Source organism: Bombus vosnesenskii, unplaced genomic scaffold (genome assembly GCF_011952255.1).
Source record: "Bombus vosnesenskii isolate JDL3184/JDL3185 unplaced genomic scaffold, Bvos_JDL3184-5_v1.1 scf7180000013398, whole genome shotgun sequence".
NCBI classification, from domain to species: domain Eukaryota; kingdom Metazoa; phylum Arthropoda; class Insecta; order Hymenoptera; family Apidae; genus Bombus; species Bombus vosnesenskii.
This window is the reverse complement of record NW_022883023.1, coordinates 392,897-409,111: the sequence shown is the minus strand read 5'-3', so window position 1 is coordinate 409,111 and position 16,215 is coordinate 392,897. Positions and strand designations below refer to the sequence as shown.

At 42.4% G+C, this 16,215-nt stretch overlaps 1 protein-coding gene across 3 annotated transcripts in view; it reads left to right on the top strand.

Annotated features, from left to right (window-relative positions):
• The window catches only part of LOC117237772 (insulin-like growth factor-binding protein complex acid labile subunit), a 273,866-nt gene continuing 257,651 nt past the window's right edge, over positions 1 to 16,215 (top strand). For all 3 annotated transcript variants that reach the window (XM_033502099.1, XM_033502097.1, XM_033502098.1), the window contains exon 1: positions 1 to 675. In XM_033502099.1, the coding sequence (XP_033357990.1) occupies positions 583 to 675 (93 nt within the window). In that variant the 5' untranslated portion in view covers positions 1 to 582. The remainder of the gene's footprint in view (positions 676 to 16,215) is intronic.

The window sequence follows — 16,215 nt, the reverse complement described above, 5'->3', positions numbered from 1 at the left end:
CGGCACAGACTCCGTAGAGCCGTGGCGCCATCGAGTTTCGCTTTTCGTTGTTCTCGGTACGTCGCTGCGGGCCGCTGAGCGCCGACTAGACGACAGTTTGCCCTGTGTGCCTGGACGGGGCGGGTGTGATTTTGACCGTTGTTTGTGACGTTACACGTTCTCCTAGCGGTATCGCGTGAGAAAAAAGTGACATTAACGCACGGTTCGTTCGATCGGCACGATCTCGGATCACGATAATCGTTCATACGCGTTTGAACTCGACACATGAAGGAAAAAATTGTCGGTGCAAAGTGGCCGAGGAAAGAAGACAACGGTAGAACCGGCAACGATTCCAGGAATGACCCCCCATGATCGTTTTCGTTCGCACGACGCTTTGACGAATCGCGATATGACGCGATGATCTTGGAGAAGTTTTTTATACCTACTTTGACTAGATCACGCGTGGATTTTTGCCGTCTTTTATCCGCTGTCTAATTAGTGTGTTCGGTGTGAAAAATATCAAGTGTTTCGAAGCGAGAGAAAAAGAGCAAAAGTAGGAAAAGTTATTCTTGTTTGTTTACTCGAGTTGGTTGCGCGAGAGTCATGGGTGATGTGTACAGGCTAGTTAGTGACCTGCTCGTAAAGGATACACCCACGGACAGAAGAAAAATCGACCTTACCCTGCCACTCGCAAGAGTAAGTCTGCTCAACTTATCTTCTCGTTAGTTTCTTTTACGGTACGATGTGTCTGTGTGTTTGTCATTCTTCCGTGTATTACATAGATTTCTGTTCTCCTCTGCTTGGTACTGTTTCGATCTCGGGAGGTTAGGGATGGTACCACAGCCGGAGGCTAAGAAAAAGGCCCATGTTAGGGATCGAAACGGAGTATCGGAAGAAGAGAGAGGACGACTATTGTGGTCACTCGATCCTTTTCTCTTTCATCGAATTCTCTCGATCCGATCCGTGCGCGCTCTCTTTCTCATTGCATTTCGTTATCTCTGTCGGATCAGTGCGCGCGCTTTCTCTTTATCTCTGTCACGCTCCGTTCTCCTTGCTCTCGACTGGCTAGAGAAGTTGGCGTCGTTCTCCGGTCGTTTTTTTCACCGTTCGGAACAAGGTGACGCCTCGAAGTTCGACGAATCGAAATGTGCACGCCTAGCGCGTTTAGATTATTACACTCGACGAGAGACGAGAGACCGCTTTGTGCCGACATTGAATCACGTACTTACGCGGATGAAAGATTAAAGACGCGCGCGCGCGCGACGATTGAAGTTGCATCGTCTTTTTGGCGCGATCGAACTGTCAATCGCAACCAGGGATAGAATCTCGGATAAAGACGGATCGAAAATGTCAAACTCAGCCGGTGGGGAAAACGTGCTTGAGAAATCTAAGACGATTCATCCATCATGGAAATACCACTCTGTTTGACTTCTCTAACTGACGGAATTCAACACGCTTCTTAATCGATTAACTTTTCACAAACTTGTCGTTTACGAAAGAAACTGTGAGACTAAATAAATTTCGCATTGATCACAGAAGAATTTATCAACGTTTTTTCTCTCGTGTTCTTATTTAGCCATTAGTCGCATAAAAGTATTCCTACTTGACATCGTCTCGTATACTTCCATCGAATGCTGTTATAATATTTTCGCAAACGTTTGCAATCTCTGCTTCACTAGCCACATATCACGATTTGTTATACCTAATCATTATAAATTATATAACTGTTTCGCAAGTGCGAAATGTTTTCATAGTGAAGTATTTGGAGCGCTTCTAAAACATACATTTTTCTTACTTCCAGTCAGCTTAACATCGGCCATATACGTAGTATAGTACGTACATAATTAAAATTAATTAAAACATAGAGCTACGAACATTGTACATATAAATCTAGTTACGTAATTACATATACATGTATACAGGATGTTCCAGACAGGTTAATCGCTATATCCATCGGAATCGATTTATTTTAAATAAGTATGATGCATTTTTATTACATAGGGAAGTATAAACGAAATATAGAAGGAGTCATTATGGGTGTGGTTTTGCAAATACGTTATTGTTTTTATACCTAATTAGCATTGCAATAATAGAAAGAAACATTTCATGTTTGTTTTATTAAAGGAATTGAATTGAAAGCTTTTGTCTAGAGATTAGTCGAATGGACAACGAACCATAAAATAATAAAAGATTATCCAACCTAAGCCGTTCATCTTGTTGAATCAAAGATGTTTCGTCATCGTCGACTAAGAAAATAGGTTTCCCTGTCTCTTTAAAATACTTGACCTTAATCATCCTTTCTCGAAATTCTAACGGAAAGATTATAAATACACTATCTGGTTTCTTTAATTAATTAAGGACTAATACCCTATTAAAATATTGTTTTGTTATTCGTTTCATTGAATAGAAATTACGTTAGTCGTAAAAATGAGCGCGATTTTACTACATCGATTGAGAAACAAGTTTCTGTCCAAATGAGATTGTTAAAACTTTCAAACTATTCGAGACAATCGTTTCAAACATGAATTGTCATTAAATTGTCAATTTTTTTTTTTTCGTAAATCTCATACGATCAAAGAATCAAACGTAACGAGAAAATGACACGTTTCAAATTTTCCCGTTTCCTTTACGTTTCATTCGCATAATAACCATTCAGCAAACTAAACTGTATAAAATATCTTTTAATACCGAGTTCAAATTTTTTGTCGCGAATCGTTTTAAAGATAAAACCGCGTCGTGTCTCTTATTTTCTTTTACCAGTACCTATCATTTTTTCGCTGGTCGTCGTTAATTATCGTAGAAATTTCGATTTCTCGAAACCGCGATCTCTCGAGCTTCTTCCTTTCCCTTCGTGGTAGATATTCGTGACATCGGGAATAAAAACGATAAGTACTGGGAGCATAAGAAAGCATAATAGTTTCCACTAAGCGATCCGAGATTGCGAGAAGGCATGCAAACTATCTCGAGTAGCCCGAGTTATTCGAGGCTTACGATCGCGTTTTCGAATTGCTATACTTCGTTCCTCTCGTACGGTCGCAAGCAATAAGAGGAACAAGGAGGCGAACATAGAGAAACAGGAAGAGAATATGAGAAGAACTTGTTTCTTAACGGTGCATAATAATTATTGTGTTGTCGCACACCGGCGAACCTTCAAGAAGTTTATTACGTGGATGGGACGAGCTCGTTGAATATTCGACCAGGCTGCATTGAGAATTCCGCGACACGATCGTCAAAAATTCGACGAGCATGAACAACGTCCGTCCCGGGCTCTCGGAAACTCCGTGATCGCGCGGATTAAATATTAATCCGGACGGTGTTCGGTATTCGGGTAACAATAGCGGGGGATTCGCCTCGTGTTACATCAATATTAATTGCCTCATCAACGTGTTATCGGCACCTTGGAGAATTTCACTTGGAGGGGCGAAGACATACCCTGCGCTCCCTCGTCTCGTTGTTGCCAACGAGAGGTAATTGTCACATCGATTATCGAATTATTATCGTATCGCGTTGAAATTCCATCGTTCCCCATCCGGCTATTCTTTTTCACTGAACGCGTGACATCAGGCTCGATAATTGTACACGCGACAAAACATATCGTTCTATTTGCTTGGTCCACTTTTGCACGCCAATTAATAGGCAAATATTCGGAGGATTTGTAGCGAACACCCACGGGTTCGCACGCAGATGAATCCTGACGTTTATATCGAATTAATATAAAACGTATAAAAATGTAACCGTCGAAGTCAAATATTACCGACTGATCCGTATCTGTGGTTGCCGCTAGTGCCGTTTATTCCACACAAATGAACGAGAGTACAATTTACGTTTAGTTCGGTGATAAATACCGAGAGCGTAGTTGAATCGGTGTATACGTTCATCGGATCAGATAACAAGCTGGTAGCATGTCGCGTCGTGCCTCTTCTAACGCGATTTTCGAAGCAAAGATAACACGTCCCGCGCATGTTTTACTATTTTAGACTTTTCTTATCAGCGGCTTGAGCCGCGGTCTCGCACTTAACCGTGAATTGGCTTAACTGGAGACCAACTTTTGCTCCTCGGTGCGTTAAGCTAGCTATAATTGAATTAACAGAAAAGGGAGATTGTGTCGGGGAACGAGCGCTCTCTCTTTACGCGTCCTTCTCGGCAGGGAAAAATTACACCTGAACCTTAGGGGTAAATAGAAATGAAATGGAACGAAATGATGAAGCATTATCTTGCATTAACGCATGCAGTGGCACCCCGAGAAGCTAGGGGAGCGCGTATACTGCGCGCATATGTCACTTATAAGCTTTCCGCATAGGAGGTGCCATATATTTCAGACCGCACATGGTGTACTCGTGATCGTGTCCTTTGCGACGCTTTTGTACCGCGTCGGAGCCGTGCCGCTAATAATGCGTAATTAATAACACCTGGTTGACACATTTACTCCCTGTTGTTAAAGGAATCCGAAGAAATTGACGTAACGAGAGTCGATTATTTTTGACACAAGGATTTGAAATACGGTTTCCAATATCGGAAAGCATCGACGGTCAGGTAATGATATTGTTACGAATAATCCAGTTTGCACAGTTTATTACGCTGATATATATGAACACATTGTGTCGATGTTTGATAGGTTCACAGTCATTTATCATGAGAACTCTGTATGTGAAAGATCAGCAGCCACGTACGCTATACAATCTCGACTGGCGATTAGAGTAATCAAATTATCATTTAAAAACCTTTGATTGGTATTAACACGGCGAGTCGCTGTATTATGGATAGCGATTGTGGCTAGGATATGATACGTACATTTACGGGAAGGAAATACTACATGGTAGTCAAAACGGAAGTTTCTAAGTGTACCATATCGATCAACGTTAATTTGACTAGCGAACATGATAATTAATACGTGTAAAAATCATCGTTAGGTTTATCAATTGGTACGTTCCACAAATATATCGATAAACTCTGTAAAGCTATTAGTATTTTTCCACAACGAGCTAATCGGCATGTTCTTGTCTGACCGCATGAGGTACAAACCTTTTAATAACTTGAAAAATCTGGTAAAAGATTATATCGTAATATCTTCTTACAAGAAAGCAGTACTGCGTGTTAAGCTCTTTAAAATTTCATCTTCTTTTTCTCGGTATTGTTTCAGCGTCGAAAAATACGCTTACCCTCTTAATGAACGTTTAACATCGTAATAAATATCATAAATTAACAAATAAAGAATATTTTTATACGTTCATAAAAGATAATAAAAACTCGTTAATGCGCGTAAATGACCTAAGGTTTAAATGAAACTACGTGACCAATAGTTGTAAAGGTTTTGCTTTTAAGAGGCTAGCAAGAAGCAAGGGATGAAATTATAGGGCGTGTCAGAGCGTCTCAGTAGTGGAGCACGAGATTCAACTTTTCGCTTCTGATTTGCTCGTTGTAAATTAGGTGAAAATAGCCAAGTAGAGAATACTTTTAGTATCCATGTGACTAACATAACTACGGCGTAAGACAGTCTGCCTACCTACGTGCCAAAGTACTCGCCGAGGACAAGCTAGACCGGTACTACCGCTTTTTCTCCCGTTCCCTCCTTTGCTTTTCTCTGTTCTCTGAGCGCAGGCCACACATACAGACACGCGTCAGAAATTCTCCACCATTCTTTCTTCGCCTACCTGGTCTCTTTTCCAAAGGATCGTGTGTTCGTGCAGTATGCAGAAGCTTTGCTTTCTACTTTGCCGTGCAAATGGAAGGCATAATAATTACCACAGAACGACGATTCAGTGACGACTTCGATGTCTCTAGCACGCACTGGGCTGCACGCGTAACCAGTATCGTTGTTCTCTTCGGAACAGCATCGAGAGCGTATACTACGTATGCCGGTTTCGTGTTTATACACTCGAAGTTGGCCTTATCGACTTTCAACGTATCATCTTTGATCCGTATTCAGGGCGCGACGTAAGGATGCAGGCGGTCTTGAAATTTCAGCGTCACTCTGACCGCAGTATCAATAAGATGGTATCTCGGTGGCCTCTGTGAACGCGATTCGAATTCCACTTTACGTTTTAGTGCTCGAGTTTGCTTTTTATTTTGGGTCACAGTCACGTTGATAAGCAAGTTGACATAAACTTATACGATAACCGACGCGCTGATATATTCGTGATTGACGAAATTGGGAACACCCCACGTGCAATGAAACGCAGAATATTTTCGGTCGCTATCCTAAACTTCTTCTTTCGATTAAGTTATATTTTCTCCCTTCTGGAATAAGATTGATATTTATATGTTGAAATCAAATCGAGTTCAATTTTTCACCGTTAAATCGAATTATTATTCGACGCTATTGCGTTTATACGTTGTATGAGAAATACGTGAGTTATACTATACAACGATCAGACATAAAATTGAAGCACCGAACAACTTATACCCGTGAAAGTATCGATAAATCATACCGCGTAGGTAATATGTAGAAGGAGGTAAGGCATACATCGATGAAACACGTTGTATACGAGTCCAATCGATGAACGAATACGATAAACCAGCTGTAATGTATACAATCTTGAATGTGCTGCAGGCCGAGATTGTAGCTATTGAAGCATCTCTTGGAACAAGCTTTAATTTTTTACACGATTAACAGCGACCAATCCGATCGGCACCACTTTAATCTGTAACTTGAGTTACCGCGCGTATATACCATTGTGGAGAGTGGTTAACGATTCTAATCAACTGGAAATGGCGCGATCGTATTGTTACCTTATACGCGATAATCTCAACTTTACGCAATTTAAATCGGATAAAAGCTGCACGCGGACAAGATCTTGAATATGGTATCATAATACGGAGGATATGTATAAATCAACGTGATCTTTGATATGGGATCGTTCGTCTTTCTTGGTCGAAATAGAAAAACCTCGTTTTATTAGCAGAAAGAGTTACATTGTTACTCTGTATATATCGAATTTCCACCGCTAATGTTAATTATTAACTTTCTCTATCTGTTGGTCTTTATTGCTCGGAACTATATGTATATCTTCTGAATGGGTTTCCAGCTGTCATTTATAAACATTTCTAACACTCGAATTTCTATTCTATCGAACTAGATTCCTATTAACGTATTCTTCCGGTACAAAAAATCGATGACGATCGATAAAGAGGGAGGCGAGAGTTTTACGGAAAACGCGATAAAATTTCATAGTTTCGCTTGATTGACGGTAGTAAAGCAGGAATTACAGTTTCTGACTGTTAAACGTTAAATAATTTGTCTTATTTTTTCCTCGTATACTCGCCAAACGAGTAAACCGTTTAATACTTAACTTTGTAAAGTATTATTTAGTTCGAATTTGAAACAACTTTCGAAGAATTTAGGTTTCTTACAGTCACGATCAGTTATGATAAACTTCGCTAATGGAGAAACCAATAACGAACGAGGATTTATCGTGAGCGATTGGCGGACGTCGCGTTAATTGTAGTGTACAATTGTAGTGTAGGTAGGAGAAATATCTCGAGATGACGCGATGGGCCAATTGCTCGTGGAAAAAAGTAGAAATTTCAAATTTTTAGATGGAAGTTATTAAAGTTCATCAACATGGAACCCGCTCGTCTGTGTAAAGACTTTGCTCCCATCCATTTCTATATTGGTTTCTTTCCCCGGCCTTTCGCAGCTCGTTCGTCTAAGAGCTGCGGTCTTATAGTGGGTAGGCAAGAAAGAGCAGTTGAAAAATTTGAATGGCTGAACTCCTGGAGCTCATAAATCTGGAACAATTCCACGATAAAGGAAATTCCTTCCTTTTCTTCCCTTTTATCGGTTCGCTCTTTCTCCTCGCGCTTCACCGGTTTAAGTATGGTTTTGTCGGCCGGGCAGACGCGAACGAACCCTTGAATGGCAAACTTTCGTTCGCTTAACATCGAACGATCGGTTTCGAACTCGAAGGCGTTTTAATTACTACCTTTGCGGCGATCTGACGTCACGCTCGGAAAAGTTGAACGAATCATTCCATTGATAACCAACGACGTCTAAGTCGATTAAGAATTTTTCGATTTCTCCGTTTATCGTGCTTTGGCAATGCTGCCTGGAAAATAAATTTCACTCGTAAGCCGGAACGGTTATTATAGATTTTCTGCGATATTCGATAACACAGCCGTACACACACCGGGGGAAGACGTAAATTTCAACTCTCAACCTTTCTCGGCAGTCCCATTCACGACATCATGAAGAGTATTCACTTCGCATGTATACATAGATCCTGCAGTGAATATTTCCCTATTTACGCCAATCCTCTGTCCTTTCGCCTCGCCGCGCCGCACCGCGCCGGTTTGAACGCAGCATATTTATAGCTCTTTCGAATAATCCCGCAGTACGGCCGAAAGCATCCGAAGAAGCCAAATGCTCCTAGTCCTGTATCTAGATGGGTCACTGTAATCTCGGATCAACTATATTTCGTAAACGAGTTTTAACAAAAAAAAAAAAAAAAAAGAAAAAAGAAAGAACAAGACGCTGCAAAAAGAACAGTGCAGCAGCCTTGCGAACACCGATCGGTTCACGAACGTATCGTAGCGTTTTGACAGTCCTCTTATCCTCAGATTAAATCGTCCAACTACTACAAGGAGGAAATCGAGCGATGAAGTCGGTGCAAAGATCGGTTACGACACGAATCCGTGTCTCTGGCCTGGATGACGCGTCCTCTAATATAACATCTCTTTCAGGCCTTCTTCTTCTTCTTACCTTTCTTCATTCCACCCTTTTTCCAGGCATCGTGTATGCAAGTGCCAGCTATGCATGTACGTATATACGTACAGTGCGTGCAGGTGGTTCTGGGAGCTCATTAATGTTTTCAAGATGGGGATGTGGCCCCTTCGACCTTCTAAAAAACCACTACACAGACGAAAAAGCAAAGCGCCAGCAAGTGGAGCCAGGGGAAAAAGGTAAAAGCACGTCTGAAATCTCTGAAGGACACTAGACTCGCTGCCCTCGGGTTCTCACGCGTACGCAATGAAAGAGTACGTTTTCTGAAAATTCTAATGACCGATGTTGTTTCCTTAATTAAACCGTGTCTCGTTACTGTCCGCGAGAGTGTTACGGGATTTGCCGTCAAGATACACCAAACGCGTTTGTTCGTACATATATGGGAAACTGCCTCTATATAGGGAGGAAGTCGATACACGGGACGTCAGACGTATCCTTCCGGTAATTGAAATGGAGTTTTACGATCGGAAGGTATTTGATGCATTTTCCGCGTCATTTGTAATGCAATCTCTCTCAGAGGCGCGCAGGGCGCGTTGGAAACAGCGTGATTCACGTAATACGTTATAGAAATACGGCGAAAATTCCGGGAAGCGAATTTTTCCAGGGCTGGTGGCCGTGATATTAAAGTTCGACAGAATAGGGAGGAGGTGTTCGCATCCTCGAACGATTCGCCACAATTGTATCTCGTCAGGTATCCGCGAAGAGCCGTTTATTCGGATATACAAACGAATTTCTCGAATATCCCGTCGTCGATGTCAGCCCGTGTGTCTCGATGTTTCCCGTGTTGTAACCCCGCTTTATACGGCGCAACTGGCGAGAGGTATCTCGTATTTCGATCTTCAACGACCGCAGATGTCCCGCAGCGTTGTTGTTCCGTCTTCTCGTTCCTTTGCTAGCCGTGCTTGCAAACTGCCGAACCGCAGCCGTCTGAAAAGGAATCGTCGCCCCGGTTTTCTTCGATACTCGAAATAAAAGCGCTGAAAACGTGTGCTTCGCGTACCCGGATATTCTTCTACACTCTCTACAGGAATAACAATGCGCGCGTAATCCGGTTATTCGAGTAGCTGGAACAACCACGTTATCGTATCGATTTTTCGCTTAACGACGTTCCCCGTCCACAGATACGACGCGCTTTAAACGCCCTATTTTCGTCGATCGCGACGATCATCGCGTTTCTCCGCATCGGTGATTATTTCTCTGCAAAGGATCGCATAAATTACTGAACCATGGTCGGGTGTAACGGCTGGTTGCATGCTCGTCGATCGATGAACATGATGGTATCGGTAATCCATTTGGAGGTGTCGAATCCGATTCGCGGATTCTAATCAAAAGTATAGTTCGAAACTGGCGATATAAGTTGTTTGCCGCCATTCAACGTGTAAACACGTATATACGATACACGATGAATTCTGGTACGACGATCTAGCCACGATCTAGCCACGATCTCTAGCAACTACCGAACGATAAGGACGATAGAACTTGCCCGTTCGATATGTTCAGGGAATATATCGCACGGATGTACTTGGGGCCATTCGAATACGCGGTACTTGCGACGGATACGAATATCCGGGTTTGAAAACAAGCGGATATTAAGAAGTTGGATAATTTCCGCAGACTGAGATAGAAAATATCGCGGAACAGCGAGCGCATCGCGATAGCTCCGAATGGCCGAGCACTGGGCGTCGTCCATGCACTTCTATCGGGTGCGAGTTCAATAAAACGGCTTCGGCTCCGTGACCGGTATCTCAGGGACGCCGACCACCTGTCTCCGCCTCTCTTTCTCTTGTTCTGCCTTTCCTTTTCTGATTCGTTCGACGACTGATTGGAAGCACATGCCACCTATAACACGGCTGTCTCGACTGTTAACAATTTTGGCACGACTCCCTGGAGGCAGCAGCCCCCGTGTCCAGCGGCTCCCTTTTCGTTTGTTCGCCCGTTCATTCGTTCGTTCGTTTCGTTTCGTTTCGTTTCATTCGCCTACTGTTGTAGCACCAACGTCTGCCCGGGATACCAAGTTTCTCGTTCGACCGACGATAAAAACGTTTCATATATATTTCCGGTGTTTACGAGGTGGCCGGCGATGTTTCGAGTAATTTCATGTGTTGTTTCTGCACGATATCGGGTGGTACGTGAGGAACATGTTTGAGCAGAGTTATTAACGCTTTCGCGGTTACGGCCGCGGTTGCAGCCACCGTTTTTTGAGCTATGGAGAAACCTCTGACGTCGTGCAGTTAAAAGAATATCCCGGCTATGGCATTTTTAAATTGAACTGGTCGTTCTTGTACGCGAAACGAAGTAAGTTTTAAAAATTGTCTTTTTCAATTACCAGTTTCAATCGTAATACGTTAACCAATTAAACACACGGCACGGAATAATTTATAATGGAGAGGAAAATAATATTTCCAATATTTAATATTAATGTGAATTCTACGCTATTTCGATCAAACCATTTTCAAAGATCGTATCGAATTAAAAAAATGTTATTATTTTTCGCTAAGGAAATACGCTCGAATAACGGAATATACGAATATACGCTGATCGAACGCGATCTTTGTTTCTTCGTAACGGTTGGAGACTGTTCACGGTTTGATTAACCAGAATCGCGGCAAATGTAAGCCGATAAGATAATTGGAGCGTGTCTGTAATATCTCTGTTGTTTCAACACCTGTCTTCGGCATTGTAGTTAGCGGATGTATTTCCAGCCTATCGAAATTCAGCTGCATTCAACGCTAAAGTGCTATCTTCGCTATCGCGTTATAAATTAGTTAGTGGAACAATGGGCACGCGCTCCTAATGGTTTTATCGTTCTCCGACAGCTTTTTCGCTTTAACAACGTGATTCAATGGGTCGTTGTAACGCGAAATTAAATAGACGACGTCGACAGGTTTTACCGCAGCTTCCAGCCAGCTAAAGTTCCGAGTGATTCATGCCGTGGTACCGCGGATAATGTGACTCGAAACCGTCACGTCCGTGCATTCTTGCGCGTTGATACCCAGCCAGCCGAGTTATTTTCCATAAGGATGCGAATATTCTCCGCAGAAGTTTTTACTCTCCGTTCGGAGTTGAATTTAGTTAAAACTTCGAGACCGTTAGTCGAGTTCTACCGGTGACCCGGACAACGAATAACTCGTACGTTTTCAACTCGACCGTTCAAAGAAAATTTTACCGCCGACTAATTTTGTTTAACGATCCCTCGCGAGCCTCAGTCCTAACTGTAATACCGGTCATTCCTCAGCCTTTGCTTTCTCGAACCGATAAACTAAATTAAACCTATTTAATTAATTAAACTGGGAAAACTATCGAAAAAATATCGTAGGAATGGATCTTCGAGTTTGGAACAGACGCAGACCGAGTGGGATATCCTATACGTTATATGTACACGCGAGAGAAGGACAAATCAATCCTCTCCAATCGGATCCAATTGAATGCCATTATCGGATGAAATTAAGGAAATTACTCGTTCTCTTGGCGCAAGGAAGCACGTTAAAATCCAGTTTAGAGGCGCTTGGCGAAACGAGCAAACGAAGTAGACGACAGCAAGAAGTTTTTGCGATTGCATATTTCATGCGCGTGGCGTTCGTCCGGACGTGACTCTCAATCGGTGTTTACGCAATTCCACAGCGAGAAATATCGGACGTGCTTCTCGCGCTGATCGATTCAAATCAAATGTTTAGTTTCAAAGTAGAAGTTGTTCCGGGATGGAATTTCTTTCTAGTCGTTTGATTAAAAAGTATCGGATTAAAAAGTTTTCCTTTCTCGCTCTATCGCGACCAGCGATCACTCGGTAGAGTAACGTACACAGTCGTTAATCCACCAATACGTATAAAGTTGCTGCGTGATCCGATGAAACCGATTCTCGGTTATCGTGTGATATTCGCTCGCGTTCGTATGCGCCGCGTATGTAACACATAACGCTTATATAGTAGGTCAGTACTTGGTGTTTTCTAGGAATGGTATTCGGCGCTACCGTGTCGCTAACCTCCACCGAAACTCTGCGAAATTAGACATTGGCATTGTTCCAGCGTAACGATTCCATCGCTCGACCATGGCGCGCAAGAAAATATTCGCGACATTACTCTTAACAAGCTCGAGATATCTCAACGACGATTTGATCGGGTTTTCCCCAGCGAAAGATCTTATTCGCGTTGCATGAGAAAATTACCTGACCCGAATTTCCTCCACTTACATTCACAAGATATATCCAATATCAAAATTAACCAATAATATGCTATGTCGAAGTAAAAGCATTTAACTTTCATATAACTCGATCTCTAGATACCTATGTAGTGTCTTCCAGGGTTTTACAACAAAATGTAGTCAGAAATTTTCGCTAGAGCATCCAGATGTAATGACTTCAGCGCAATTTTCGAGGAAGAAGCGTTTCTCCACGCTATGAGAGACATTCTTGAGAATTAATCGTGATGGAAACGAAATTTTATGGAGGTGCGAAAACGGAGTAGAGAATGCACAGCGCGATGGACCAGCCATGCCTATCGCGGCGAGTTTCTCACTGAGAAACGGGCGTCGCGACGCTTTTATATCTCATTTCCAACTGCAAAAAGGAAACGCGAGAAAGCCGGCAAAAGTACCAGCTAACATTGTTAGCGGCAGTTGTAGCTGCGCACGCCATGCCGGCAAGACTAATACCAGCTCGCATTGTATCGCATTTGCGTACTCTGTTACACTTTTACGAACTTTTTGCTTCAAGGTTTATGCATCCGCTGTGGAAAATATGTTTACGCTCTTCGATATTCCGTGTTTTATATCTATTTTTCTTAACGCAGAGAAGCGGGCGCGTTTCGCGTTCGTTGAAAATGAATTACGATAACGCTTATCAGGTATTTTAAACATTTCATTATCGGTTATTTGTTCCGTTCCACTCGAGTTGTCTATGTGGTAGCGAATTTTTATAGCTTGCTAGCATGCCACAGATCGTCGACGAATTGAAACCGCCGACTCTCTTCCAATTCCGCATCGTACTTCCTCATTTTCTCACCTCCACGATCTTACGTCGCTTTGCTTAGTTTCTGCTCATTATCTACCGATTCTATCCTCCTCTTCTTTTTCCTTTCACCTGTTTGCCTTTGTTCTCTTTTTGTTCGCCTCTCCCTCCCAGTTGGCATCTCTCTTTGCATTTTTAATTTTCCTTTCCGTCGCGTCACCGCACCTTGGGTTCACCCGTTCCTCTTCCTTTGCTTTCAACTTTCTCTGACATTTCGCCCCCTGCCTCGCCTTTTTTCTCCGTACCCGATGCTCTTTGTGGAAAAGCGACATTAATTACGACTGTCCGCTGCATCGCGCACCGCGCGTCCGTATATCCAAAAGTTGGTACTTTCTGTGCCAGCAATTAACGACACGTATGCATGCAAAACCGGAGGGAGGGGGAGGGGGGCGGCGAACGCAGAGGAACGTAAAGGGTGCGAACGTTGGAGGAAGGTACGAGGCGACGACTGCAGGTTGGCGCAGGTTGCCGCGCTCAACCCTTATGCTTTTTTTCGAAATACGATGCTTGCGCTCGTTTACGTTTTCCTTTTCCACCGTTCGCTTCGTTGCACCGTAATAATTTGACGATGCGAAACAAAACGGCGGCTGGCTGCCTCTTTGAGTGCTCCTTTGTTCGCAAGGAAGGACAATGAAACGCGACTGCCTTAGTCGTTGTCTACGAGCGTCCTCGTGACACTCGTTGAATCAAGCTTTATAAGCATGCCTTTTAAATTAACGAAATATTTACTAGCCACGGGATCTCTGCGACTTTTAAATATTGCACACGCTTCGTCGGATTACCTAATAATAGAAGACGACGTATAGCAGAGTTTTGCTCTTTATTATGCGAGGATATCGCGATGTGGGAACACGTGTCGGCGAGCTCTTTTGAAGTCAGTCGTGTTTGACGCTCATAAGGGTAGCAAGCGCGAAAAAAAGAGAAGTACGGCGTAGTTGTTCCCTATCCCCTGTTCCCCACCCTCCGAAATGCACTTTCCTTCTATTACTCGTTCTCGTTCTTTTTTTTTTTTTTTCCACGACTGCATTACCGTAATTTGCTCGTACTGACATGAGACATAAACCGTCGTCACAGTCGTCGCACCGTCATCTCTTTGACTATAGCCGTCGAACGGAACACAGAAAACGTGAGATCTCGAAGCGGCGAAAAGCGGAATTCTTCTAGTGCGTTCCGAGGGAACCGTACGGACGCGAATTCTTAAGCATCTATGAGTGAAAATTGCACGTTCAACTGCGTACACGACTAAACTCGCTGGGAACTAAAGCGTCGTTACGGACTTCGTTTCCTGGTACTCGCAATAAAAACCAACATGCTAGTTCTTTCTTCTTTCGCTGTTACGATTCTTCGCGGCGGTTGCTGGAATCTTCGCGTATGAACGAATCTACGTTTACGAACGAACGGTATGTATATAGGAATTATGTGTAGGGATTTTGAATATTTTATAATTCAAGCGTAGTTCGTTTAAGATTTATTTGCAGAGCGTAATTATGAAAATACTTGCATCTCAATAAAGACGAGCAGTCCATTAGATTCGTTACGTTACGCGAAACATAATAAATTAAAAAGCGTGTATATAAGTAGGTTAATATTGTATGTATGCTTCAGAAAATATCTGAAAAGCATAAGCAGAAAAATACGCTTCGCTGTAAAATTTTGATCAAAATATTAATTATACAATTAGCAGCATAGAACGGAGATTAAAATAACAATGCCTGTGTATATTTGTAGCGTAAATAAATGTAAATTAGCGACGATTTGTTGCGCAAAATCTATATATTATACGTAATCTCCGATGACACGAAAGATATTGAAACAGCGATGATCAAGATTTTGGACCTTAATCCAATTTCACATACAGGTTAAAGCCTTGTTTGCTTGTTCAGGGAGTGGCTGATTTGCAGAACAATACTCGCGGGAAACAAAGTTCTTACGCATCGTGTTGAAAGAAAACAGAAAGTTATTAGGCTATATAAATATTCATGAGTTACGTAAGAATAGGAATCTCCGCTGGGAGAAGCAGGAGGTGAGCGGTAGTTAGAAACATTCTGGCATTAAAAGCTGGAATTAGTTAGTCGCGGAGACCGCGTAGCTGGAAAGTAACACAGCGAAGTAAATAGTTCATGCGCTCTGTAAAATCGCGTAAGAACAAACATCAGCAATGCTCTAAAGACTGCAGTAAATCACCGAATAGCTCAAAAGACTAGCTTCCCTTGGCTGCTTTCTCCGCATGAATATAAATTACTTTGCAGACACAGATTACAGTTAGAATAATATGTTTGCGTATTTTCGGTGACAACGTGAAATGATACTCCCGCTTGAAATATAACATCCGAGTGAATAAACTTTTCTTGTATTAGCTATGAAAGTTACCAAGTTCTTTAGCTGGAAATGGCTATTTAGAATCCCGTGAAAAAGATCGAGTAACTGTTTTGAATCACGAGTAATTGTAAATCATGATAGAAGTTTGAAAGTAAGGTGACGCACCATACGAATGTTCAATAACGTGAAAATAGAG